At 35.6% G+C, this 26,936-nt stretch overlaps 2 protein-coding genes and 1 long non-coding RNA gene across 3 annotated transcripts; 1 reads left to right on the top strand and 2 right to left on the bottom strand.

Annotated features, from left to right (window-relative positions):
* Positions 1-11,805: 11,805 nt before the first annotated feature.
* On the bottom strand, positions 11,806-19,104 carry LOC130054658 (uncharacterized). The gene is made up of 2 exons (XM_056165092.1): positions 18,738-19,104; positions 11,806-12,843 (listed from the first exon to the last, which is right to left on the bottom strand). Exons 1-2 carry the CDS (start codon positions 18,955-18,957, stop codon positions 12,632-12,634), a joined length of 432 nt encoding a protein of 143 aa, XP_056021067.1. The 5' UTR covers positions 18,958-19,104; the 3' UTR covers positions 11,806-12,631.
* Positions 19,105-22,472: 3,368 nt separating this feature from the next.
* LOC130054656 (uncharacterized) lies at positions 22,473-24,670 on the top strand. The gene is made up of 3 exons (XM_056165081.1): positions 22,473-22,805; positions 23,943-24,030; positions 24,257-24,670. Exons 1-3 carry the CDS (start codon positions 22,707-22,709, stop codon positions 24,424-24,426), a joined length of 357 nt encoding a protein of 118 aa, XP_056021056.1. The 5' UTR covers positions 22,473-22,706; the 3' UTR covers positions 24,427-24,670.
* On the bottom strand, positions 24,012-24,657 carry LOC130054657 (uncharacterized). Its single transcript, XR_008802984.1, has 2 exons — positions 24,523-24,657; positions 24,012-24,403 (listed from the first exon to the last, which is right to left on the bottom strand). It is a non-coding gene; the product is annotated as an uncharacterized LOC130054657 (long non-coding RNA).
* Positions 24,671-26,936: the final 2,266 nt, after the last annotated feature.

Below are 26,936 nucleotides of genomic sequence, written 5' to 3'. Positions count from 1 at the left end.
TGAAAGTCTTTAGTGAAATGTATTAAAGCTGAAAATTTGAGCAAAATCGGTTGAGGAATGAGCGAGATATGAAGCTTCAAAGTTAGCGTCTAGGAAAAAAAAAAAAAAGAATAATAAGAATAATCTTAACCAGCACAATAAGTAGAAGGTCTTCCGTTGCTACGGAAGACCTTAATAATAAATATACATGCGCTTATTGGTAAAGTATTTTTTAAACCTGTGAAATATGGACACAGATCATTTTGAGCAGAAATTTTCAATAGGTAAATAAACATTTCAGTATGAACTTCGGTGGACAATTTAGTGGAAGAAAAATTGATTACTGGTGTTCAACTAAGTATAGACAATGGTTTTAGGCCTAACATGAAGCCTGATGTTATATATGTCGTATTCCAGGAGTCCTGATAAAAGTTATCCGTTCAGTTAATTTCTGCTAGCAGTATCAAATGTCGTTTTCGTCTGGATTAAGCATGGTGGAGAACGATTCAAATAAACAAATAACAACCGTTGACTCGCAAATGAATATACATAAATGACTAATTCCGAAACTTCTTGTACTTTAAACTTTTAGAAGCTATCCACCGTGATGAAAATACGAAAACTGACCAATCTCATAAATCCTGCAAAGATTACAAAATTAAGAGTAGTGCATACACAGACCCATAAATACACCAGAGGCCCAAGTGCCTAAGTTAGCATCCCTTGTTGACAGTTCACATCCACCTTGAGCCCTATACCTTGATAAAGAAAACGGAGTAATCCGTAGTCAAAAGTATGTAAAGCGAAGATAACGAACAGTGATCAATCTCATAACTCCTATAAGTAATACAAAATAGATAGTTGGACAGACACGGACTCCTGGACACATGTCAGACAGCATTTGACACAATGGTAGGTTGTATTGACAAACTAGATCGTTAGAACGACCATAGAATTTGCGAACTGCTGACTTCAATCGAGACTGTTGAAATCCCTGTATCGAATCAGTTGAGATATAAACACCATATGCAGGTGATAATGGAATATTATTACATAAATATGGGAAGTTGACGATGGAGAAGCTGAAATCATCCCGTTTGTCATACAGTTGAGTTGTCAGTTTGCCGTTAATGTCTACTTTCAATAAAACATCTAAGTATGAAGCAGAAGTGGACGACTCTGTGGTGTCTTTTATTTCGAGCTCACAGGGATATATCGAATCGACATATGAATGAAAGTTATTATTGTTAATAGACAAAACGTTATCGATATATCTAAATGTCGAATTGAATGCCACAACAAGAGATATTTTCTTCTCATGTAGAAGTTTTTGAATAAATTCTGCTTCATATGAATATAGAAATAGGTCAGCTAACAAAGGAACACAATTCGTGTAAATAACACAGCATTCAACCAAATTGTTTGAAAAAGAAATATCTCTACATCTATATAACCACAGTTCAAATCAGAATTTTGCCCATACATAGTCAAAAGATGTGCTAGATGTAACGAGTTTGCGTCACATCTATGACGTCACAATATCAAAATGACCTCAATTTGTATATGACTGTGACGAAAATTTATGTTTCAATAGTATTTTAGCAGAGAACGATTATAATTTTTTCTGAAAATATACAATGATCTGGATAAAGTTAACGGCGATCATGTTTTTACTAAAATTTCAAAACGTGACTTGCCAGAAGTTCCGTCAGTAAGTGGGTGAGACATTTTAGTGAGGGAAGGGAGGCGGTTAAAGATTATGCTCGTTTGGGCAGCCAGTGAATGTTGGTGTAGAGAGGAATGTGTCACAGGTTGAGCAATTTGCATTAAAAGATGGAATAGTCACCGTTAAATATGTAGCTCATAATCTTAACGTTGTCTTATCGAACTGTGCAAGAGATTTTGACCAGTATGCTTGATAAGCGGCGAGTTTGTGCAAGGTGGGTTCCTCTGCTTCTTCTGCCGAGAGCATGCGAGTAAATGTTTGCCAGTCTTACATATAGAGATACGCAAATGATAGTGAATGGATTATAGCGTGTGACAAAACATGGGTACATTTCTTCAAACCAGAAACTAAATAATAAAGTTCAATTTTGAATAGTCCATTCCAAACTCCCCGTCGAGGCCTCATTACGTCACCTACGAACAGCAAACGAACTCTGGTGGAAGTTTGTAGTCCATTCTCTCCGTCGCCATTGGGAGCACGTGTAACGAAGTCTGCAGAAAATGTATGAGAGCACTTGTAACGAAGTCTGCAGGAATGTATGAGAGCACGTGTAACGAAGTCTGCAGGAATGTATGAGAGCACGTGTTACGAAGTCTGCAGGAATGTATGAGAGCACGTGTAACGAAGTCTGCAGGAATGTATGATAATGTGCTCATTGTTTTCAGCAACATCAACAGAATTATTCTTAATCACATGATTACCCCTAAACTTTCATTTACTGGAGACTACTATGCGCGTGTTATCAAATCAGATTTAATGAGAGCCGTAAGCAGAAAGCACCCGGATTTGATTCAAACTGCATTCATTCTGCACCAGGACAACGCACCTAGCCATAAGAGTCGGGTTATGATGGACGTCATGGAAACACTGGGTATAGAATTCCCTACCCACCCCTTACAGCCCAGATTTGGCAATCTGAGGCATCGGGCTATTTCCAGTTTTCAAAGATAACCTGAGGGGAGAGATCTAGAACTCTGAGACCTGGGGAAATATTGACACTGCTGTGAACGGGCAGGTCGATGGCAGAACTGCATCAAAAGTGGAGGGTCTTACTTAAAAAAAATGCTCAACTAGGACACCCACTTTGATTTGTAATACCGGGTGTGACTGGTCGACAGGGGATGTTTACTTCTCCTGGGCACATGATACCACCTCTGGTATATCCAGGGGTCTGAGTTTGCCCAACTCTCTATTTTGTATTGCTTATAGGAGTTATGAGATTGATCACTGTTCGCTATTTTCACCTCTCATTGCGTAATCTCATAATTCCTATAAATAATACAAAATTAAGAGTAGGGGCAAATACGGACCCATCGACACACCATAGGTTGGATCAAAGGAGGAATAAGCATCCCTGCTGACCTTTCACCCCCGTCATGAGCCCTATATATTGATTAGGTAAATGATGTAATTATATAATAACCTTATAAACGGAGCTCCCGTGTCGCAGCAGGAGTTAGCAAATTAAAGAACCCTCACCACCACGGCCCTGAATTTGTTGTACAACACCTACAACTGGTGACGTCTCAATGTGAGTAAAATTTTGGGAGGGAGGGATACAAACAACCGAGTGATGGGATATCCATTTATATTTGTTCCTGATATTGAGAAATGGAATATCCATTGATAATTATTCCTGTTACTGAGTGATGAGATATACATTGATATTGTTCCTGATACTGAGTGACTGAACATCGACTGATATTGTTCCTGATCAGGGTTTGACACTAGTACGGCACGTCCGACCTACCGAGTCTACTAAATAATAGGTCTGGTCGGGTAAAATGTCCATTTACTAGTCCGACTGGTCGTGTTGAAAAAATAAACAATAAACTTTAGTATAAAACCATAAGATATCTTAATCATAACTAAAAGAAGAGTTGAACCGCGTGATAACATAATCTCTGTTTTTAGTTCTGATAAATAAGTCGCGGTCGGAAGTGTTATGTAAAGTTATGTTTCAGATAAATAGATACAAATTGAATTCATTTTCATTAAAAAAAATAATTTGTATCAAATATAAGAAAGTGTTTATGGAATTAATAAATTACGTCGTAAACAGCCATTTTTTTGGTGTTGACATGTGTGCGGGAATGTCTCAATCTTTATTCAAATACGACTTATCGCGATCTCGTCCTCAAGGACAGATGTCCTAAGAGGGAAAGGTTGGGAAGAAACAAAGAAGGGCTTATGAAATAGAACTTTTTTTAAAAAACCGGTTCAGGTCATCTTATTCTAATTGGACTAAAGAATTTCTGTGCCATATAGAATTTAAGGAAACGAAAAATATGTTTGAAAATAATAGCATCAAATTGAATAAGGAGACTAAAGATTTATTTTGAGATAATGAAGTACGTTTTAGTTCAAACTTAATGTTTGTCATTTGAATCAAGTACATGTATTTAAATATGGAGAAACTATCAATTTCTTTCTGAAAAGTTGGTCAGGACCAGTGGATGTAGGGCCAGGTCTAGTAAAAATCATTTGAAGTAGCCCGACTGGTCTAGTGCTCAAAAAAGTAAATGTCAAACCCTGCTGATACACATTGTCATTTGATATCCACTTCCAGAAAGTTGGGACTGCCTTTGTGAACTTGCTGTTGTATAATAGATATCATATTCTGGATGATGATTGTTCCAGAAAATAACAGTTTTGAAATAGTTTATAAAACAATTGTGTTATACATAGTGAACCCAGATTTATATTTGATATGTCTTTTGCTTGCATGTTTGGTTTTATTAAAGTTTTAAATTTGGGGTTGTTTTTTGTTCATTGAGAATTCGTTTTGTATTGAATTATTTCATAACGGGATTTACCTCTTGAACAGAAAATCTGTAAAAGTATATTAGGTCAACAGGGAAAAGTAGGGCAAACACGGACCCCTGTACACACCAGAGGTGGGATCAGACAAACACGGACCCCTGTACACACCAGAGGTGGGATCAGACAAACGTGGACCCCTGTACACACCAGAGGTGGGATAAGACAAACACGGACCCCTGTACGCACCAGAGGTGCGATCTGACAAACACGGACCCCTGTACACACCAGAGGTGGGTGCAGACAAACACGGGCCCCTTTACACACCAGAGGTGGGATCAGACAAACGCGGACCCCTGTACACACCAGAGGTGGGATCAGACAAACACGGACCCCTGTACACACCAGAGGTGGGATCAGACAAACACGGACCCCTGTACACACCAGAGGTGGGATCAGACAAACACGGACCCCTGTACATACCAGAGGTGGGGTCAGACAAACACGGACCCCTGTACATACCAGAGGTGGGATCAGACAAACACGGACCCCTGTACATACCAGAGGTGGGATCAGACAAACACGGACCCCTGTACATACCAGAGGTGGGATCAGACAAACACGGACCCCTGTACACACCAGAGGTGGGATCAGACAAACACGGGCCCCTTTACACACCAGAGGTGGGATCAGACAAACACGGACCCCTGTACACACCAGAGGTGGGATCAGACAAACACGGACCCCTGTACATACCAGAGGTGGGATCAGACAAACACGGACCCCTGTACATACCAGAGGTGGGATCAGACAAACACGGACCCCTGTACATACCAGAGGTGGGGTCAGGTGCCTAAGAGGAGTAAACATACCTATACATAACTTCGTATTCTTTTTAGGATTGTTGAGATGCATCACTGTTCGTTATCTTCATGTTTTCATCTATTGTACATACGTCGGTTTACAAGAAACCATATAATTAATGAAAACTTAAAAGTAACATCAACATTCCTTTATCAATTTAAATCTAACTAATAATATCGGGTAACTCACATTCTATTTGTTATCGGTAGTATTAGGACGGAACTTTGGTGATGACACACATCCGACACTGATAGCCACTTAAGCCAGTCTCTCACTTCTTATTAAAGTACACAATGACCCTTTTATCATAGTAGAAAACGAGGAAGAAAGTGGGATTCTGATACATGTTTTAAAGAGTGTAAATGTTGTGTACATGTAATTTTCTCATACGAATTTACTCTATTTTGAATGACATTAAATTTGATCTTTAATTAAGATATATTTGATACAATCACTTTCCCCCCGAAATTACATGTATGTTGCATATGACAACAAGAGACCCACATATTCAGCAACAGTATTAAACAAGATGCGTTCTTAATTAAAACACAAATGTCCCCAAAAGGGAATTGAATTATTAGAATTATACTGATGAGAGGCTTTACATGATATATGTTATATTAACACTATGATTATTTTGGACCCGCTCTAGAGTCAGAGTCCATGGGTTGCGTAATACTCACAAGTTTAGTACATTCCTTTTTGTTTTCCAAAATATGCATTTAGTTTTTACACAGTATTAGCAAAATTAAAGAAGTCTTATAGTTCTAATAATTTTAAAATACTATATTTATACAAACAAGTTCACCCCTTCAAAGAGGTTGAGCTTTGATACCCTAAAAAGATTGTAATTAGTCGATTATAAGTCGAATTTTTTTTTATTTTACTGAAAAATTGTAAGTACAACGAATATAACAAATGTTTGAAAAATGCCCTACAAAAAATTTAACATTCATCATAAGCTATAAAAAGCCCTGTTTCTCTCTATGTGTTGCATCTCTTTAAAATACTTTCTTCCTTCCTTTCAAACTCTTATCTCTAACCTGTTTTCTTTTCTTCTATAAAAAAAAAAACCCGCCCAAAACTTTCATATATTTATTTTTTGGTATTAATTATGAATCATTTATATAACTGAAAATAATCTATTATGTGTATGTCTGTATGCACATGTATTGTGTATATGTATTCACATAATATATGTGTGTGTATTTTATTGTTTGCTTTTGTAAAAATATTGTGTATATGAAGGTTGATAAAAAAATATTTAAAGAATTGACGAAGTCTTTCAAATGATAAAGACAATAATGAAAGGTGAAGATAACGAACAAGATCAATCTCATATACTCCTATAAGCAATACAAAATAGATAGTTGGACAAACTCCTGGATATTCTAGAGATGGGATCAGGCGCCTAGGAAGATTAAGCATTCCCTGTCGTGAGCCCTATATCTTCATCAGGTAAACGGAGGTATCCGTAGTCAAAATCATTGTGCTAAGAACGGGCTAACAATCGGTGTGAACAGCCAGACAACATTTGACCCAATGATAGGTTGTATTGTCAAACGAAATTGTTATAACGACCATAGAACTATGATAATGTTGACCCCAACCTGGAACCAAAACCCCTACCCCTTGGGTCATGAAATTTTCAATTGTAGTAAAGGACAAAGTGTCCCATTTAAATATCTATTTAGTTTTAACTTCGTTTCAGTACAGGAAGTCCTGCGCCTTTTAAATATAATTGAATCATTGAATATATTATTTAACGTCCCTCTCGAGAATATTTCATTCATATGGAGACGTCACCATTGCCCATGAAGGGCTGCAAAATTTAGGCCTATGCTCGGCGCCATTGAGCAGGGAGGGATCTTTATCGTGCCACACCTGCTGTGACATGGGTACTCGGTTTTTGTGGTCTCATCCGAAGGACCGCCCCATTTAGTCGCCTCTTACGACAAGCAAGGGGGTGCTAAGGACCTCTTTTAACCCGCATCCCTACAGGCAGTGGCGGATTTAAGGGGGGGAGGGGCATAACTTTTCAAATTTAAGGTAAATCGTGGTGTCTTGTTCGTAAAAATATACTTAACGATAAAAGAAGCAATAATTTCTTCCACTCCTGGAACAAAACGCCGGTATTTTCGCTGGAAGGTGTGTATCGGCTTTTATATGCAACGTGAAGATAACGAACAGTGATGCGATTGGTCGCTTTACCATTCCTTATTGCGATATTCAACCAATGAAAAAGCCCTTCATTTCCAGTCCTCGGGAGCATAGAAAAACATGCTTTTGAAGCGAAGATTTTGACTACGTGGAAGTTCAACAAGTTACAAAACATTCAACGAGATGCTTTATCTGCATTATTGAAGCGGAGGGTGTATTTGTGTCTATAAAGACAGAGGAGGAAAAAGCCTGTGTTACCAAGCGTTTACTAGTACTGCGTACGAGTCTATGTACAGGTCTACAAATTCAGTACTCGTAGTCTCGCCACTTTTATCCATCATACGGGAGCAATGTGTTTTTTAACGGACTTGGTATTTCATCGGTTTATATAGGTATGTTAAACTTAATTGCGTATTAAGAACTGCCGTAATTTGTTCCAGTTGTGTTTGCACAATTTAAACCAGTAATTATTACCTTCTATACATTGTGTAAACACAATACGCCAGTTTCGAGATTAGAGCTCTCCTGTGTAGGAGGTGCATTTAGTGGAACTTTGAATGCTTAGGTGGGACAGAGTGGTACTACAGTCAGTGAGAAAGACGATCAAATGTATAAAAACCGACTTATTTTTAAATACTTGATGTAGGAAATATAAAATACTATCAAAAGAAATGTTTTACTTAAGTGGAAATATAAATACAATGTTATATATCCAAGCAATGTCCTGGATATGATAGCTAGGAGCAACAAAATAACGTGATATAATAAGAATTCTAAGTATTTAATTACTTCTTGAATACTTATCATTTACTTAGTTTGTGTATCAGTCGAAATTGGGGGATGAAATTGCGTGTGATAAACTTACTGAGCAGATTCACTTATGCAGTTATGAATATCTATCCCACTCCCGCGTGTAAACAAGTTGTTTTGCACCTTACTAAGTACAAGAGTTCTCCAAAGGGAAGTAACTCGGACATATCTCGAAACCGGCATATTGATGTCTCACCTATGCTAATTACAGTATGGTATGTGAACAGGATTGTAAGACCATATTTTAATTAAAATTTGCATCTAAGTTTTAAATTGTATCATGCATGACTGATTTTTTCACGTGTCATGTAGCAGTGATGGTAACAAACATACCAGAGGCGGATGCAGGATTTCCGAAAGGGGGGACATGTGAAAGTGAAGTATTAGCCATAATAATCAGCCATTTTGGGTGCCAAAATGAGTTTTCATCAACATATCTTTGATAGTGGCACAACAAAACACACACACTTTCATGGGCGCCACCATTACAGCTGACACTTTAAGTTCCGGGAATACCTACGGCGATTCCCATTGGTCCTCGATAGGTCACGTAAGGTCATGCATTTTGATGAGTTATGCGAAAATATCGGCATTGTGTCCTACGGGAGGTAAACGTAGAGCGACCGACCGTGGGTTTCCGACGATGGTATCTCAGATACTAGTACAATTCTAGCATACAAAGAAGAAACTTTTATAACAAGGTTCAACATTCAATTTTATCATTAATTTCTAAACATGAATTCAGCTTATTTGAATGATAAAAGGTGAAGATAACGAACAGTGATCAAATTCATAACTCCTATAAGCAATGCAAAATAGATAATTGGGTAAACACGGACCCCTGGACACACCAGAGGTGGGATCAGGTGCCTAGGAGGAGTAAGCATCCCTTGTCGACCGGTCACATCCGCCATGAGCCCTATATCCTGATCAGGTAAACGGAGTTATCCATAGTTAAAGTATAAATAGTAAAGATTTAAATAAAGTATAACCAAAGTTATGGTGCTCAAACTCCTATGCCGCGGGAGTAGGATGGCGCTAAAAACGGAGATAAAAGTTTCAAAAGGGGATATACATGTATAGGATGCATCTTCAAAAATCTTCGCAAGAACAGCTGAGCCTTGATTAATCATACTGATATGCAAGCATTCCCAGGTTTATTGAAGAATCAAGTTTTTTCAAATTGTGGCCCCCCGGAGGTAGGCGGGGCCCGAATAGAGTATCGAAGTTTTACATGGGAATACATAAGATAAATCTCCTTCTCATTAACAGCAGGGTCATGAATAATCATATTAATATGCAAGCATCCCCAGGTAGTGCAGATTGAAGTTTGTTCAAATCATGATCCCCGGGGATAGGATGGGGCCACAATAGGGGATCAAAGTTTTATGTGAGAATATAAAGTAGCATCTTTGAAAATCTTCCTTAAGAACAGCAGGACCATGATTTAGTCATATTGATATGCAAGGATCTTCCAGTAGTGCAAATTTAAGTTTGTTCGATTCAGGGGGTCCAGAGATAGGGTGAAGCCATAATAGGAGATAAAATACATTAATGAAAACAATTTATTTTCAAGATTAGCAGGACCACAGTAAATCATATCACAATGCGAGTGTTCCTAAGCTCTGTGGATTCATATTTATATTATGTTCCCATGACTAAAGAAAGAGGTTGGGGGGTGGGGGTGGGGGGGTATCCGTTTTGTCCTTTCTGTCGTAAACTTGAATCTTGCTCGTAACTTTTGAATGATGAGTAATAAGAGATTTCATATGTGTATTTCTTTTTTCAAGACCTTTCTTTTGGTACCAAAGTGTTTGACCTTGTGACCCTGACCTTTGAGGTTTATCTACTTTTAAGAAAATCTAACCTAAGCGATATCTCCAGAACTATGTAAGGTCACATTTTGTGTAAAGATTTCATGTGTCAATAAACTACATTTGATGGCATGATGTTTGACCTTATGACCGTGACCTTGTTTTACCTGCTCATGACCTTTGAATATGGAATGATACATTTTTCATATATGCATTCATTGTGATAAGCCCTTTGTATATCTGTAAGAAAGATTTCGGTGTTGTATACTTGATCCTGTATTTTGAATGACTTTTAAGAAAAGTTAACTTAGACAATATCCTCTGAACTATTTAAAGCAGGGACTTCATGTGTTGTATATCGATTCCTTACCATTTCAAAACATTTTTTTTTATCCCTGTGACAAGTGTTGGTGCTATTGGTTTTGGAAAAGGTTTGCGATTCGATATTTACTAATTTGGAATTTTTTGAGAGTCCAATTTTGATTAACTATACTCATTGCATATGTTGTGGTGCAGTACTTCTGAAGTTTCTCCTGCACAGTAATTAATATTTTCTTGCAGAGTAAAGATAGGGGGTTGGTAGAACGATTACTGACTCCGGCAATGTGATTTTGCATAATGGTTGTGTAATTATTATTGTTTATGGTTGTTGAATTTAGGGTTTAGTATGTGTCCTCGAATTTAACAGTTCCAATGAATTTACATCACAGCTCAAAGGAATTTACATCACAGCTCGAAAAAATTTACATCACAGTCCCAAAGAGATTAATTACAAACCCTAGATCTTTACATTACATAGGAATTTACATTACATATCCAAGGAGTTTACAATACAGACGCAAGGAATATACCATAGCCGATAGGATCCAAGGAATGTACCTGTATATTACAACCCCTGGGAACTAAGATCCAAAGAAATTACAATACATAAAGAATTTACATACCTAAGGAGTTTATATTACAACCCCTAAGAATATATATTACAGGCACGAGGAATTTATATTACAGCCCTTTAGAAAAAATATTACATAACCGCCACGGTGGTCTAGAGGGTAGAGCGGTCGCTCGCATGCGGAAGGCCGGGGTTCGAATCCCGGCCGCGACAGACCTTAGTCGTTAAAACCTCGGAGATCACATTAAAAACAGATGTCCCGTGTCACAGTAGGTGTGGCACGCAAGAGAACCCTCACTACTAAATAAGTTTACATTACAGAACCAAGTAGCTGTATAATTAGATATTTACATACCCAAAGGAATTCACGTTGTAAACAAGAAGAATTTACATTTCAGTATCAAGGAATTTACATTATAGACCCAAGGAATTGCATTACAGCTATGAAAATTACATTTCAAACCTTAGGTTGCTCATTTCTGTTAATTTCACGGATATAGTCTTACAGTCCTAATAATTGTACAATCCCAGTGAATTTACATTGCACGCAGACCAAATAAATTTACAATACTACTCCGAGGAATCTACAACCATCAACATGATACAGGTTAGGAAACTTAGTAAGAGACAATTCATGACATCATTTTCTCATGAAATGGAGAAAAATCTATTTGACATGAAAATTTGTACGAACAGAATACTTTAAACAAATTCAAAGCATGCACATGTACAGGAATTGTCCTTTATGCCTCCTACGAGAAGAAACCGTACAAGCAGTGACAAATAACCCAACACTGTAATGCAGTTTTGTCGAATATGTCATTTATTGAATGGCATAAGGTAAATTGTTATGTAAAATGTATAACAAACGATTAAGGGGGATCACCTGAATAAACAATACCTGCTGAAACATGTACATAGGTGTCAGGTAAAGTGTGATCCCCCTTTGAGACTGACTAGAAAGATACATGTAGTGAAAGTACAAATACAAGTTACAGAATACATGGAACATGCATACGACATATACATAAATGAGTTAATCCTTGGAGGCGTCAAAAAAATTTGCCACACGACCTCATACAGTGAGGGATTGACGCCAACCAAGGAAAGAAAAAAGAAAACAAAAAATAAACAAACCAAATAAAGTAACTTGTACCGAGATCCTACATTGTCCTTGAATGTATACACATATTGGGACATGAAATATTTTGCATTATGTGTGAAGATTCTATGACTTAGGAAATGCATTTTATCATAATACACACATACTGAAGTAACACGGATAGTTATGCACATTGAACTATTAGCAATAAACAAATGATGTGCCACTTGCAACATTAACAAGAGGCGTGGCCCATCACAACAATAAACAATAGATTTACCTCTAACAACAGTGAACAAGAAAAGCATAACCTCACACTAATAAACTTTTGAAACGTCCTGTATATTGACAATTTTTCATAACATTTTTCATTGTTGATCTGCCACGATGCTTCCTGTTGAAACCAAACAGGAAATGTGAATCACCCATCCTTGACGTTAGTTTCAATGTACATGTGTTATTACATGTACGTGTAACTCATCGGCTGCCTTGGTGCAGTTAGTGTAAGGTGGATGATCTTTACTTCAGTTTTTCTTCAGACGTACGACGATGAAGAAAACAAATATGGTGATAACTAAAACAGACGATACAGTGACGACACCAATAATAATGGCGGTGTTTGTAGAGAGATCATCCTTCAATTGATTCTTTAAGTTTGTCATGTTGCTCGGAGCATCTGTCATGTTCTGGAAGATTGTGCTGCCGATCTTCAGAAGTGTAGAGTCATCAATAATATCTGTAAGTAATGAAATAAAAAGAATGTTACAAAACAAATGTACAGTCATCAATGATACCTGTATGTAATAAAATAAAAAGAATGTTACAAAACAAATGTAGAGTCATCAATGATACCCGTATCTAATAAAATAAAAAGAATGCTGCAAAACAAATGTAGAGTCATCAATGATACCTGTATCTAATAAAATCAATGATACATGTATGTAATAAAATAAAAAGAATGTTACAAAACAAATATAGACTCATCAATGATACCTGTATCAAATAAAATAAAAAGAATGCTACAAAACAAATTTCGTTCGCAAATAATAACAACAATGGAAAGCAGAACATGTTCTGTCAATGTTTCACTGGAATAATCGTTGTATTTGAATCTTCAAGATCACAAATACATCTACAGTACCCTAATGTTGACTGCAATACTATACAGAACTAACTAGATACTGTCATAAGACAGCAATATCTGCACGCAAGTGTTTACTTTTAAATTAACTCTCCATCGCACTTGTGTAACTAGCAAAGAAGAGAAAATAGTTACCATGTAACATACCCTATACCATATATATCCTTGCTGCATATGTCAAGATGCATTGAGTATTCTGTTGGGCAAATACCCTGAGCTCATCCAAAACCCTATTTCATAATGGTTGAAATACATGTATATCTAAAACAATTGAGATCTTAGCCCCCCTCCAACCATATACATGTACATTCCTGCTGAACATATCAAGATGCATTCATTATTCTGATTGGCAAGTGTCTCGGAGTCATCCCAACCCCCATCAATGTTTGATTGTTCAAATATCTTTAGTATGAGCATATTTTCTTGCATTGTAATCACAGATATGATTATAACAATCGTTATCATACAAAAGGATTCGGAAACAAGTTTCACAGCTTATGCTAGTCCGTCTCCCTGTGTTATCTACAAGTAGGACTGACAGCCATGATATGAACATTTGAATATCAAACGTGAAAAGAAAAGAAAAAAAAAACGAGGCAAAATTAATATCATACAATATTCAGACAATATGATAAAATTATTTTAAACAAGCATTCTGAGAGTATTGCATGGCAGTACATAGTCCCCTACCGGTTGCAAAAATTAATGTACCACAACATTATTCAAAGTTCATTACGTAGGTTATGGTAAAAGGGAAAATTTGGGAACCAGGAAAGGAAATTAACTACTATTCGAGTAGAGACGTACTAGACCAGGGGAAAAAGAGAAATTTATAATTAGGTTTAATTAGGTCTTTAACCAAGTCAATAAACTGTGACATGTAGATGATTATGAATAATTTAGCCATATTGTTGTATTACCATACTAGAAGTCTTTCAGCCTTATGTGCAGACATTCACGAAGAGGATTAAGTAAGTAAATATGCTAGAAGTTTTAATGAGTGTAGTACTCTTATATACAGAGATAAGAAACTTGGATGTAAACTAACAATTCATGCTATTTTTCTAAGTTCAAGGGCCATAACTTAATGAAAAATCAACGGACCGAGACAAAATTCGAACTTGATCTGTAACTTGTTATGCCAAAGCAATGTACCAAATATCAAATGAATATCTGCAAGCATAACCAAACAAAGTCCGGAAAATTGATAATTCATGTTATTTTTCTAAGTCCAAGGGCCATAACCTAATGAAAAATCAACAGACCGAGACAAAATTCAAAGTTGATCTGTAACTTGTTATACCAAAGCAATGTACTAAATATCAAATAAATATCTGCCAGTACAACCAAACAAAGTCCAGAAAACTGATAATTCATGCTATTTTTCCAAGTCCAAGGGCCCTAACTTAGTGAAAAATCAACGGTCTAAGACGAAACTCGAACTTGATCTGTAACTTGTTATGGCAAAGCAATGTACCAAATATCAACTGAATATCTGCAAGCACAACCAAAAAAAGTCTGGAAAACTGATAATTCACACTATTTTTCTAATTAAGTCCAAGGGCCATAACGGAGTAAAAAATCAACGGATCGAGACCAAATTCGAACTTGATCAGTAACTTATTATGGCAAAGCAATGTACCAAATATAAAATAAATATCTGCAAGAACACAGAAAAAAAGTGCGGAAAACTGGACTGACGGACGGACGGAGCGCAAACCTAAAGTCCCCTTCGACTTCGTCGGTAGGGGACTAACAAGCATACATTCATCTTCTATGCGTTTAGTTGTTTACCTTAGTCAAATTGTTGTAGCATAAAAGTAATGTAAAAGAAAGGATAAAATACCTTGTTCGTTTTTCCTTTAAAACACCCCGTTTAATTTTTACTATGAAATTTTGAACTATTTGGAATATTTCTATATTCGTGTGTTGGCTTAGATATTTGTTTCCGTACAACACAACATTTAAGGTTGTTTTTAATGGCAATTTTTGAAAATTAAATTTTTCGAAGGTGTGTGTAATTTTGACATTCTAGTAGAAAATATTCAATGTTTTCAATTTTGCCACATGCACAATATAAACTTTCTGATATCTTTAGAATGGTTGAGCAAATATTAAAGCAAATATATTCATTTTGCACATTACACAATGCACTGAGCACCACGTTTTTTGTTGTTTTTTTTTAACCCAGTTGCCCCTTAAGGTGAAAAAGAAATTCTAAAAACTTATTGCACATCTACAAAAGATAATTTGGCTACTGCATAAAATGTAAGAGAAATTGTGGGGACTAGGATTTGAAGAAAAGCGCCGTTTGGCTCCCAGGATGACAATGAAAATTCCTAAACCTTATTACATATCTACATGACACCATTAATCATCTTCCAAAAGATAATTTGGCTATTGCGTAAAATGTATGAGGATTTATGGGAACCACGTTTTTTAAAATCATTTTTTAATTCCCTATTGGCACCCAAGGTAAAATTGAAAAATCCAAAACCTTATTGCACATCTACAAGACACCATCTATTTTATTCCTAAAGATTAAATGGTTACTGTTTAAAATAAAAGAGGAGTCTGAGGAAGAAAAAAAATGTAACTGACGGACGGACCAGGGTGACAACAATATAATTGTATATACCTAAACTAAAGTGCGGGTATAATAAATGAAATCTGCATTTATGATTTGAAATCAAGAATCAATCGCGAAAAAATCAAACAACCAAATCAATTTTAGTTATAATATTACATAGTCACCCATTCAATTTTTCTAATTCGACGAAATTAATGTAGAAAGAAACAAAAAGCCCCGACTCATTCTCCACAGAAATAGCTTCAGCCATCTACATGTACTACCTCTGAACGTAAACTCGCGAATTTTAAAAATAGAATTCGGTTTCGAAAATCCGTTATAATCAAATATCTAAGATTATTTATCCACATTTGCTTTCATCCTGTTGAGACACGACTTATCACGGTGTCGTAAGTATACATATTTATCACAAATTTTCCCCAATTGACCGCGTATCACGATTTTTCACAACTTTGTGACTTCAAGGAGTGTCTACACGGATGTTGTGCGTGAGCCATCTTCAAATATTTACATTTCCGATGTTTTTGATTTCGACATCCTTACCAATTGAAATGTCAGTCACTCCTCGTGAATGTGAACAATGTGCGTATGGATCCTGATGAATATAGTATGACTATTTCAACGAAAGTAACAAAATGAAAGTAAAATGTAAATATAAAAAATAAAGAAATTCGCACTCTAACTCTGGATTTCCGCCTACATTTTCAACTCATATATTTTAAAAAAAGCTTTGCAATTTTGATAATGAAAGACGAAGATAACGAACGTTGATCAATCTCATAACTTCTATAAGCAATACAAAATAGAGAGTTGGGCAAACACGGATCCTGGATATACCAGAAGTGGGATCAGGTGCCTAGGAGGAGTAAGCATCCCCTATCGACGGTTACACACGCCGTGATCCCCACATCTTGATCAGGTAAACGGAGCTATCCGTAGTCAAAATCAGTGTACCAAGAACGGTCTAATAATCGGTATGAAACATGTCAGACAGGTGCCTAGGTGGAGTAAGCATCCCCTGTTGACCAGTAACATCCGCTGTGAGCCCTATATTTTGATCAGGTAAACGGACTTATCTGTAGTCAAATTCAGTGTGCAAAGAACGGCGATATTTTTTAATGCAATCTAGAATCCATTAGTAATTGATTATCAACTTTAATACCAGTGTTAACTAGAGATTATTTTATGAAAAAGAAATGTCTCCCCCAGCTCCTCAAATTGGAAGTGCTCCAAATGAAACCTCCTCCCCTTAATGAACTGCATGGTATGGAGGAGAAAGCATAATCTAGAACATAGACATTATGAACTCCGATAAGAAACATAGGAGAAGTGTTCACAAACTATTTTACACTCTCCAACACTCAAATCCACTATAACTTTAAGGACAACAATCGGATCCTCCTGTCCCTGCAATATACACATCTGCAAATGGCATTGACGTATTGTACAAAATTTCAAGTCTATTGGATAAACCATATAGGAGGAGAAGTGTTCACAAGCTATTTTACATCCTCCGACCCTCTTAGATCCACTATAACTTAAGGAAAATAATTGTATCCTCCTGTCCCAACAATATGTACATCTGCAAATGGCGATAAGCTTTGTAAAAAGTTTCAAATCTATCCAATAAGCCATTTAGGAGAAGTGTTCACAAGCTATTTTAAATTTCCCACTCCTCTTAGATCCACTATAACTTTTAGGAAAATAATTGGATTCTCCTGTCCCACCAAAATGCACATCTACAAATGGCAATGAAGCATTGTACAAAGTTTCAAGTCTATCCGATAAGCCATATAGGAGGAGAAGCGTTCACAAGATTTTGTGACAGACAGACAGACGGAAAGTACAAAAACAATATACCTCCCCCTTAAAGAGGGGAGACATAATTAACTAATTGCTCTTAATTTCAACTCCTTTTGATTAGGGGATAGACAAACTTGAAACCGGACTTTAAAACGTCATATATTTCAAAATGCTTATTGGCATCAAGAAATAACCTTTTAATTTGTCAAATTCCTTTCTGTCATTGAGTAAAAATTGGTTAATCTTCATTTCTCACACTTTAACCTCATTTGGGATTGAACAGAGTGGACATTTTTGAATTTTGGTCTGTAAACATATATTCCCCAAGTGAAACAACAAACGTTTTAGTAAAATTTTCTAAATAACAATTTGTAATACCTACAAAAAAGAATTGTTTCACGTTTTCCGTTGATTCCTATAGTATATAGTGATATACATGATTTTAACCTCGTATTCCTTTTTGTTCTGTCAAACAAATAAACTTCTATTAGAATTTTTATGAATATCTAAACTGACACAAAAAATCTTTTAAAAATGATAACTTTTTAAAATATTGACCAGAAGGTATGCGGCGAAACAATACTATCGTTCGCAATTCTTTCATTTAAAAAATATATATATGAGGATATGAGCAGCAGCGCGTTACACCAGCATACTGTTCACGAAGAGCTAGTGCGCTAGTATGTAAGTTTCTATGTGGCGTGTTTAAAAATAGCTTACCAGAAAATCCAGATATAAACTAAATAATTTCATGTTAGTAGTACCTAATTTTCAAACCTATTCCTCCCTAGAAAGAAAGAGAATCCATACTCCATTTTCCATAAACGTGTCATGAAAATTTTTCGAGTGTGACGTTAAACGATATATAACCAACCAACCATTGTGTTAGATGATCGCTTAAAAATTATCTATTGTGCATGAAATGTACATCTATCATAAATTGTAGTACTCTTGCTATTCTAGGATTTTCGCGATTTCGCATCTCTCTATGAATAATTTTACACGCAAAGTTTTAAGTGTCCCTTCGCTGTAAATACATATATTACGGAGAGATTTTGCATCTTTCTTGGATCGCAACTCAGCACACAGAAATTACCTTTCATGTATTTTATAGTGATGCTTCCTTTGCAGCAAGAGACATCGGTTTCATGCAGCACACTGCCGCGGGAGTTGTTTACTGTCATCCTGTAGTCTCTGGTCTCTGTACAGTTCATCCATGCCACAGTCGTTATATTTATGGCTTTATCGACGACAATACGTGAACATTGCCTACACCAGTTTGGAAAGGAACATAAAAAGGTCTGAAGAATCTCCATTTTGTGTTGTATAAGCACTTTTTTGTTGTTGTTTTTTCAAAATTGCAATCTGATCTTCGATAGATCTAGAATAACGATAACAATCCAAAGGAAATATCTATAGACTAAAACCCCAATACAAACTTCCTGTTTTGGTCGATCATGAACAATCCAGAGAACTTTGTTTATGTGGTGCCGATGTCTCGGGTTTAATGATACACTGCACAGAGATATTTGATTTCGGAAATCATGCAATGCCAGTCATCACCAGGTACATGTATTCTGTTGGGAAACTTTTAAAGTTTAACAAGTCTGAAATATAATTGATTAATTGTATTCGTTGAATGGGATACAAGTAAAAATAACATATCATTTCCATATTACTATCAATTACTCTTGATCATTTTGCACTCTAAATCTTCAGAAACAACCAACTGGTGTGATGAAAATATTTTGTCTCATATTTATCAATGTGGACATTATAACCTCCTTTTGCCATTATTACTTAAATTCGCTCTTTACTATGTTATTTTGTTTTCAATGAAACCCAGGCGGTTTTATGTTCATGTCTTTTCCACACATACGCATTTAATGATTTTAGGAATGGGTTGTAGTATGATGGATTTTAATCGTAAAACCCAATGAAAAGAATGATGGATTAGATGCCTCAGGCGATTTAATTGTATATGGTAAAGGAGTCAGCAAGATTCCATTTCCACGAGAGCAAGCCTATTTCCCGAGGTGAAGTAGAAGAAAATGGGCTGCTCTATGGGAACTATATAAGACTGCAAACGACCATTGATGATTCTTCATCTGACGTATATTTTCCAGATGAGTCACAACGTTTTAGTTTTTTATCAGCAGGTCAATTCCAAGTGTTTCAGACGTACATTGATGGTTCTCCAAAACAAATTAATCTAAAGTGTATGATTCTAATCCCTAGTCAATCACATCTACCTAATCCTCAATTTTGATGTACATTAATTTTATCAATTCAATCTGACCATATTTAATCCTCCAGGCGACCCATGCTGTGTTTTGAAAACTCTTGATCATGATATCAACTTTTAGGCGAAATGCAGACACCGACTTCTATTTCAAAGCCTTAGTTCTCAATCTAAAAGAACTTGGAAAAGCTTTTATACTCATATCTTATCTCTACGAAATTGTATATTCTCTAGAAACTAGGAAACCTGTTCATATTAACAATCTGACATCAAATCGTCAATATAATTAAAGTTAATTTTCTAAAAATGAAAAAAGGACACAAAATGAAAGAACTATATTCTAAACGTTGCCACTACCATCGCCATTAAAGTGGAATGTGATGTTTCCTTTACAGCATGGTGAAAAGAAAACGACCAGTGATCAATCTCATGATTCCTACAAAGAATACAAAATTAAGAGAAGGGCAAACACGGACACCTGGACATACCAAAATTGTACAAAAATTAGGATTAATCTTCCCCTGCCGACCGCCGTGAGCCCTATATCTTGATTAGGGAAACGGAATAATCCGTAGTTAATTTCAGTATGTAAAGAACGGCCTAACAATTGGTGTGAAACGCGTCAGACAGCATTTGACCCAATGGCAGGTTGTATTGGTAAATTAAACTTGTTATAACAACCATAGAATTTGCAAAATGCAGACTTTAAACAAGACTGTTGATACCCCTGTAACATCAACGTATTTGTCAATAGCCTGCCTCGATTTTAAAACTGATCATACACAGAACAAGCTTTTGCGTATTGAATTAGTTGAAAGACATAATCACCATGTGCAGGTAACAATAGAATATTGCTACATAGAAATGGGAAATTGACGATGAAGAAGCTGAAGTCATCCTGTTTTATCCTATAGTTGAGTTGTTAGTTTGTTAGTTTGCCGGTAACATCTATGTAGTATCTGTGACACAATGCTTTGATACAGCACACTGCTGGCGGCCTCGGTGAGGATTGTACTTCTCTGTAGTACAAGTCATAAAGATACATATTGCAGTACTTTCGCATATCTAAATGGTTTCTGGAAAGGGGTGTAAAGTGTGTCATACCCCTTTATTATTATGTTGGTGTGTGTTGACATGAATATCTGTGGCACTTGCTACATGTACATGTACCTGGTATATTGATATGTGTATTTTTTGGTTCAGTTGTTTGTTTAATTATTCTCTTCTTTTTTGCTTGACAAATGGATCGAACTATAGATTAGTTTCATTTTAGTTGTATTCTAAAAATGTGTCATGCACTATCAAACTAGATCACAGTAGTAAGTTAATTATTAGATATGTAGTTGTTGTGAATGATAGGCTTGAAAGTTTCCATTCACTTCTATTGCATTTGGTCAGCGTAAATCACGTGTTAACAATTGAACACTTTTCACTCTCGATAACTTCATCAATTGTCTTCTCTTATAATCTGTAAGAAAAATTAATTGCATAGCTGTGTAGAACAGGAAGGCCTTTTCCAAAATTGTAAATTTGATCTTTGGGATAGAGGTTCTGACTCTAGAATGGGACCAAACTAATATATAATGTTTATGTGTAATGCATTTCGATAGCATCCTCTTTAATACTATTGACACTAAATATTCAGACTAATTAGATATTTACAAGGAACAGGTAGTCCTTTACAAAAATTGTAAATTCCTTGATCCCAGGGGTAGGGTTTTCGTTCCCGGGTGGGGCCAAAATTATTATAATGACATATACATGATTAACAGTTTCAGGACATTATTTCCCATTCATAGCTGCATTCCTTACAGAAAATGTATTAATAGTTATTAATCTAGCTGCGATATAATGAACAGTGATCAATCTCATAACTCCTATAAGCAATACAAAATACATAGTTGGGCAAGCACGGACCCCTGGACACATCAGAGGTGGGATCAGGTGCCTAGGAGGGGTAAGCATCCCCTGTTGACCGGTCCCACCCGCCGTGAGCCCTATATCCTGATCAGGTAAACAGAGTTATCCATAATCAAAATCAGTGTGTCAAGAACGGCCTAACAATCGGTATGAAACACGTCAGACAGCATTTGACCCAATGATAGGTTGTATTGACGAACTTGATCGTTATAACGACCATAAAATTTGCGAAATGCTGACTTCAATCGAGACTGTTGAAACCCCTGTATCATCGACTTGTTTGTCAGTAGCTTGTCTCGATTTAAAAACTGGCTATACACAGAACAAGCTCTTGTGTATCGAATCAGTTGAGACATATAAACACCATATGCAGATGATAATGGAATATTGCTGCATAAATATGGAAAGTTGACGATGGAGAAGCTGAAATCATCCCGTTTGTCATACATTTGAGTTGTCAGTTTGCCGTTAATGTCTACTTTCAATAGAATATCTAAGTATGAAGCAGAAGTGGACGAACTTATCCTGTTGTTCCTCATTAACATTTCAAACAGAATTTATGAAGCCAGCTTAGTCGTTTTCAGTACTTTGATTTTCATCAATAGCCGTGTTTCGAGTTCCTCCGGAACACAGTGTTTATTCTGTGTTTAGCCAGGCCACTTCAAAAATGTTCCACAGGGTTACTTCCGGTTTATTGTTGTTTACCTTTGTCTACCAACAGTCGACACTTCGTGTATTAGACCTAATAGGGTACATATAGCCTTAATTTTATCGATCATCATGAAATTGAAATACGCATGTAATAGTTTGGGGTGTATGCAGTACATAAATGTTTATGAGCGTTTGATAAGCTACTATTGATCTACGAAATACAACGAAAGACTTCGTCAAGAACAGAAGACGATGCAATGTTGTCGTGTAACTCGCACAAGGCCCAGCTATCTAGTAACCGAAGGGGGAAAGGAAAAGAACGTATTAGACTCAGTGAAACCTGTCAAACAGGTAAAATGAAAATTATGACGACATTTTATATATGATTAAACAAAACACAATGTGCACTGCTTCATAAAGCAGACATTACTCATTAGGTCCAGTACAGTACTCATGTAATTGGAAGATTTTTTAGTATGACTATTGATTATTGTAGTCATTTTATTGACTTTTCACAATCCAGTAGGTATTTGTGATTACTGCTCATATTTATACAAAATATATATCTGATCATGATTAAGGTAATATTATTCCTTTCAGCAACATCATTTCAATTATGTGCTCATAGACTGGACCAGCACAATCTCTAGTATAATTAGCCATGTATATATGCTTAATCAAGCTATAGGGTTTTTTTTTTAAATCTAATTGAATTAGCTATATAAAGCTAATTGAAATAGTTTGATACATGTATAACTATTTCAAATCTTCTATCAAATATATTTCTAAAGCATAAGAATTGAATTTCTAAGTGAAAATATTTCATCCTTGTACTCAAAACAACACACTGTAAACAATAAATGCTTATTAAACTATGTACCTTAGGAAGAATTTTGATTCAAAATTGTCAAATGTTTAGGATTATTAAGTTGTTAAGCAACATTTAACCAATCTTCACCGTTGAGGATCAATAGAATGATATATTGGCAATTAGATTCCATATTGTAAAGTCATCATATACTTATCTAAGCTTCGACACACACAAGGTAGTGGACAGTTATCAATACAAAATACATTCTCTTTTCATGAAAATTCTTAAAATGGCATATGATCTATAACTAGAATAGTGTTGTTGTTAGTTCAAAGTACATGTATATTGTCATGTGCCATTCCACTTAAGATATTTAATCGAAAATATCTTAATGAAGCTATTTGAAATAGCTTTATAAAATATATAGCTAAATATAGAGATTGTGCTGGCCCTGATAGATATAGCAATACAGAGGAAATCCATCATATGCATCAAAATTTGGAAAAGGTGAATTGACTTTAATATCTATGAACTAAATTGAAACAAGGAAAAAAAAAGAACCTTTTGTGTTCGTTTAAAACATGTTGGGTAGATTTTAAAGTTGTTTAACTATGTTTATACATGATATATGTTAAGTGCTCAAATGACTCTTGTGATGAAATATGCATATTTTTTAGATTGATGTCAGAACTCTAAATGCAAGCAAGCTCCCATATGACTACAATGAATGTATAAGGGAAATTAGATATATGTACAATAAATATGGTAAGCTTTATTGATAAAAGTCATGATAACTCATACATTCACAGTTTTAATATGAATTACTTCATATATTTCTAGATAAGTTTAAAAAAATATACATGTATGTGCAGTTAACAGTATTTTTAACAAATACATAAATTATAATTTCTGCATTTTTTTAAAAACATCTTTGCTTCTCAAATTGACAAAAATCTATTATAAATATTGTGGCATCCCTCCTCTTTTTCAGGTATATGGGAACTGGATAATTTTCCATGCCTTTCACTTGAGGTCTTTAGTTTCATCATTAATCATGTGAATGTCTGTATGCCACACTCTCATGATGTCATGCCATTACTGGACATTCCTGAACACTGGTTTATTTCAGCCATACTACCTATAACATTGCCAAAATATTAGACTGAAAATTTTCACATACACAAGATTTGAAGCAGCAAAAGAAAAGAATTAGATACAGTATGTATAACACACAAAAAAGAAGAAATGAATTCCCACCTGGCTGAAATTAACTTTTTACTCCTTTTTAGCTCCCTTTCACTGCATACCAGCCAATAACTAGCAGTCATTATATGCAGATCAGCCATTGTTATTAACATGTATATATACATGTATATATGTTGAATAAAATATGAATGAAAATTGTTGTTCTTTGTTATTTCCTTTTTTAAATATATACTCAATAGCATATTTCCTTAAACAGTACTCAATCAAAGGGGTAGGAGAGCAAATACATAATATATAACCTGGCCCATGTTCAGCTGGTTCCATTCTTGTACACAAGTGGTTTGAGTGGAAATGTACATTTCTGATGTACATGCTAAGTACTTTGATTGCACAGGCAATAAGCATCACTTGTGTTCGAATTTACTATTAAGGAGTAATCTTTAGTAGTAAATTCGACCCCAAGCGATGCAATTGCCTGTGCTTGATTGGTATTAAAAGTTGGAGCAAAGATAAATAAAAGTTCGTTGATATAATTTAAAATTTTGCAGTGAATGAACCATCGGTATGGAGGTTGGATAAATGATTATGCAAATTCTAGTATAGATCCGTTGGGATAGATTATCTGGTGTTCTCGTATTCTATTTAATTGGCAGATATTATATATTTCATAATTTTTATGAGCCTGAACCATGAGTTCATAATTGAAATTCTCTAATATATGATGCTTTATCATGTATTTAATGTCGCATGAACACCGTTGTAAAATACACTGCTCAGATGTGGATGAGGGTACAGGTATACCTATTCTTAAGATTGACAAGATGTTGCAGAGTCTATATTATATTTTCAAGAGTCAGTACAAACCTCTTGGTTTTCCTAAAAGTTGATATAAGCAAACTGGCTAATACAATGTTGTTTTTTTGTTGGTTCAACTTTCACGGAATGTAATAATCGCACTGGATTTCGGCTGCTCGTAGTTTTCTACACAAATGACGCCAACGTTTCCTCTGCGTGAACGCTTTTCCCGGGTTTGGGAAAAGGTAAACTTTGACATCTTCCCAAGTAAATATGTATCCCTTGCTTTCCTTTATCTGATTTGCGACAATTTGTGCCGCAAAATCTATATTTGGTCAAAGACAAATTTTGTTACCAGTGTAAACAAAATTAACCGGAAGTACCCCTGAGGAACAATTTGTTCAAATCACGAGACCGGCGTGGCTAAATACGAAAATTACCGGGTGTTCCGGAGGAACTCGAAACACGGCCCTTGGAAGCTTTGGACCAAATTAGAGATTCTTACCCATACACACACTGCAATTGAAACGTAAATTAAGAGCAATCCATGTTTTCTTCTGCAGTTTGATGAACAGGTTGACCATACTGACGCATAACTTCAATCGCATGACGTGTAATTAAATTTTTAAATGGTTTAGTAGATGAAAATTTCATAAACCCTTTCATTTAGTTTTATGATACTGAATTCACATAACATCATCAACATATGAACTAGTATATAGAGTGATCAGCATTGTCGCTCTGATATCGCCCTTACTGGATTCTGTTTAAGAGGATAGAATGAATGTACCATCTAGCTACGGTACCTATGGAGAGCCAAAGAGTTCAATATTCTATCTTTGTAATTATGTATTTGTTGTTCCTAAATGCGCCATTGGTTCAATGTAAAATAGAAAAATGTTAATCGTTATCTTGACATTTGTAGTACATAACGGTATATTCGTTATTTGAATGGCGTAAGATGTAAAGGAATGTAATGTCTGTGTAGATGCGTAACAAGTGAATGCATTATTTATTCAATGTAAATTTGAAATTAGATCTTCGCCATCCGTATTTGAGCATTTGCACATTGCAGTTGCGAGTTACAGTAAAAAATGTTGGTAATCCGTCCGATGATAGTTCGACATTCGAATTTGCTCATTCGTTTACTGCATTTCAACATTTGTTCGTTGTTTTACCATTATGACGACAGAGGGCGCGCACTACATCGAATCTTTTGGGAAACAGACTATAGAATCATATTGGAGGACCAGTTTATGTGACATTCCCTCGGAGCTATTATTTTCCCGGCCTTTCGAAGTCCGAGGTAAATTATTATATTTTGTGCAAGGAAGATATTTTGATTTATTTTCTGTGAATGTAACTAATTCATAAGTATTAATTTGATAAATGAATCCAATGATAAAAAATACATCAAAAATGCATTTCAGAAATCACCCCAAATTCTTTACCAATTCATTCTTCATTCAATAACAAATTTAATACTTGAAATTAATCGATTATTAATCAATTATAGTGCGTCCGATTATACTGATAATCAATCATGAAAAAATATTCCGATGGTTGATCACTACGACTGTTTAAAAGGTTGGACACAATCCCTAACAGGGCAATTGTTACACTAAAAATGGAATTGTTACTCTTTTTTAGTGTAATTAACTGTATCATGG

The sequence above is a fragment of the Ostrea edulis genome, chromosome 1, assembly GCF_947568905.1.
Source record: "Ostrea edulis chromosome 1, xbOstEdul1.1, whole genome shotgun sequence".
NCBI lineage: Eukaryota > Metazoa > Mollusca > Bivalvia > Ostreida > Ostreidae > Ostrea > Ostrea edulis.
This window is presented reverse-complemented; position numbering and strand designations above follow the sequence as displayed.

What these genes read in the sequence shown, in the direction of transcription:
- LOC130054658 (XM_056165092.1), bottom strand. Translation starts at nt 18,957, where the DNA reads ATGGAGATTCTTCAGACCTTTTTATGTTCCTTTCCAAACTGGTGTAGG. An exon ending in CACTATAAAATACATGAAAG is followed by an intron (nt 12,844 to 18,737) that starts GTAATTTCTGTG and finishes CATTACTTACAG; the next exon opens with ATATTATTGATGACTCTACA.
- LOC130054656 (XM_056165081.1), top strand. Translation starts at nt 22,707, where the DNA reads ATGCAATGTTGTCGTGTAACTCGCACAAGGCCCAGCTATCTAGTAACC. An exon ending in CAGTGAAACCTGTCAAACAG is followed by an intron (nt 22,806 to 23,942) that starts GTAAAATGAAAA and finishes CATATTTTTTAG; the next exon opens with ATTGATGTCAGAACTCTAAA. An exon ending in ATATATGTACAATAAATATG is followed by an intron (nt 24,031 to 24,256) that starts GTAAGCTTTATT and finishes CCTCTTTTTCAG; the next exon opens with GTATATGGGAACTGGATAAT.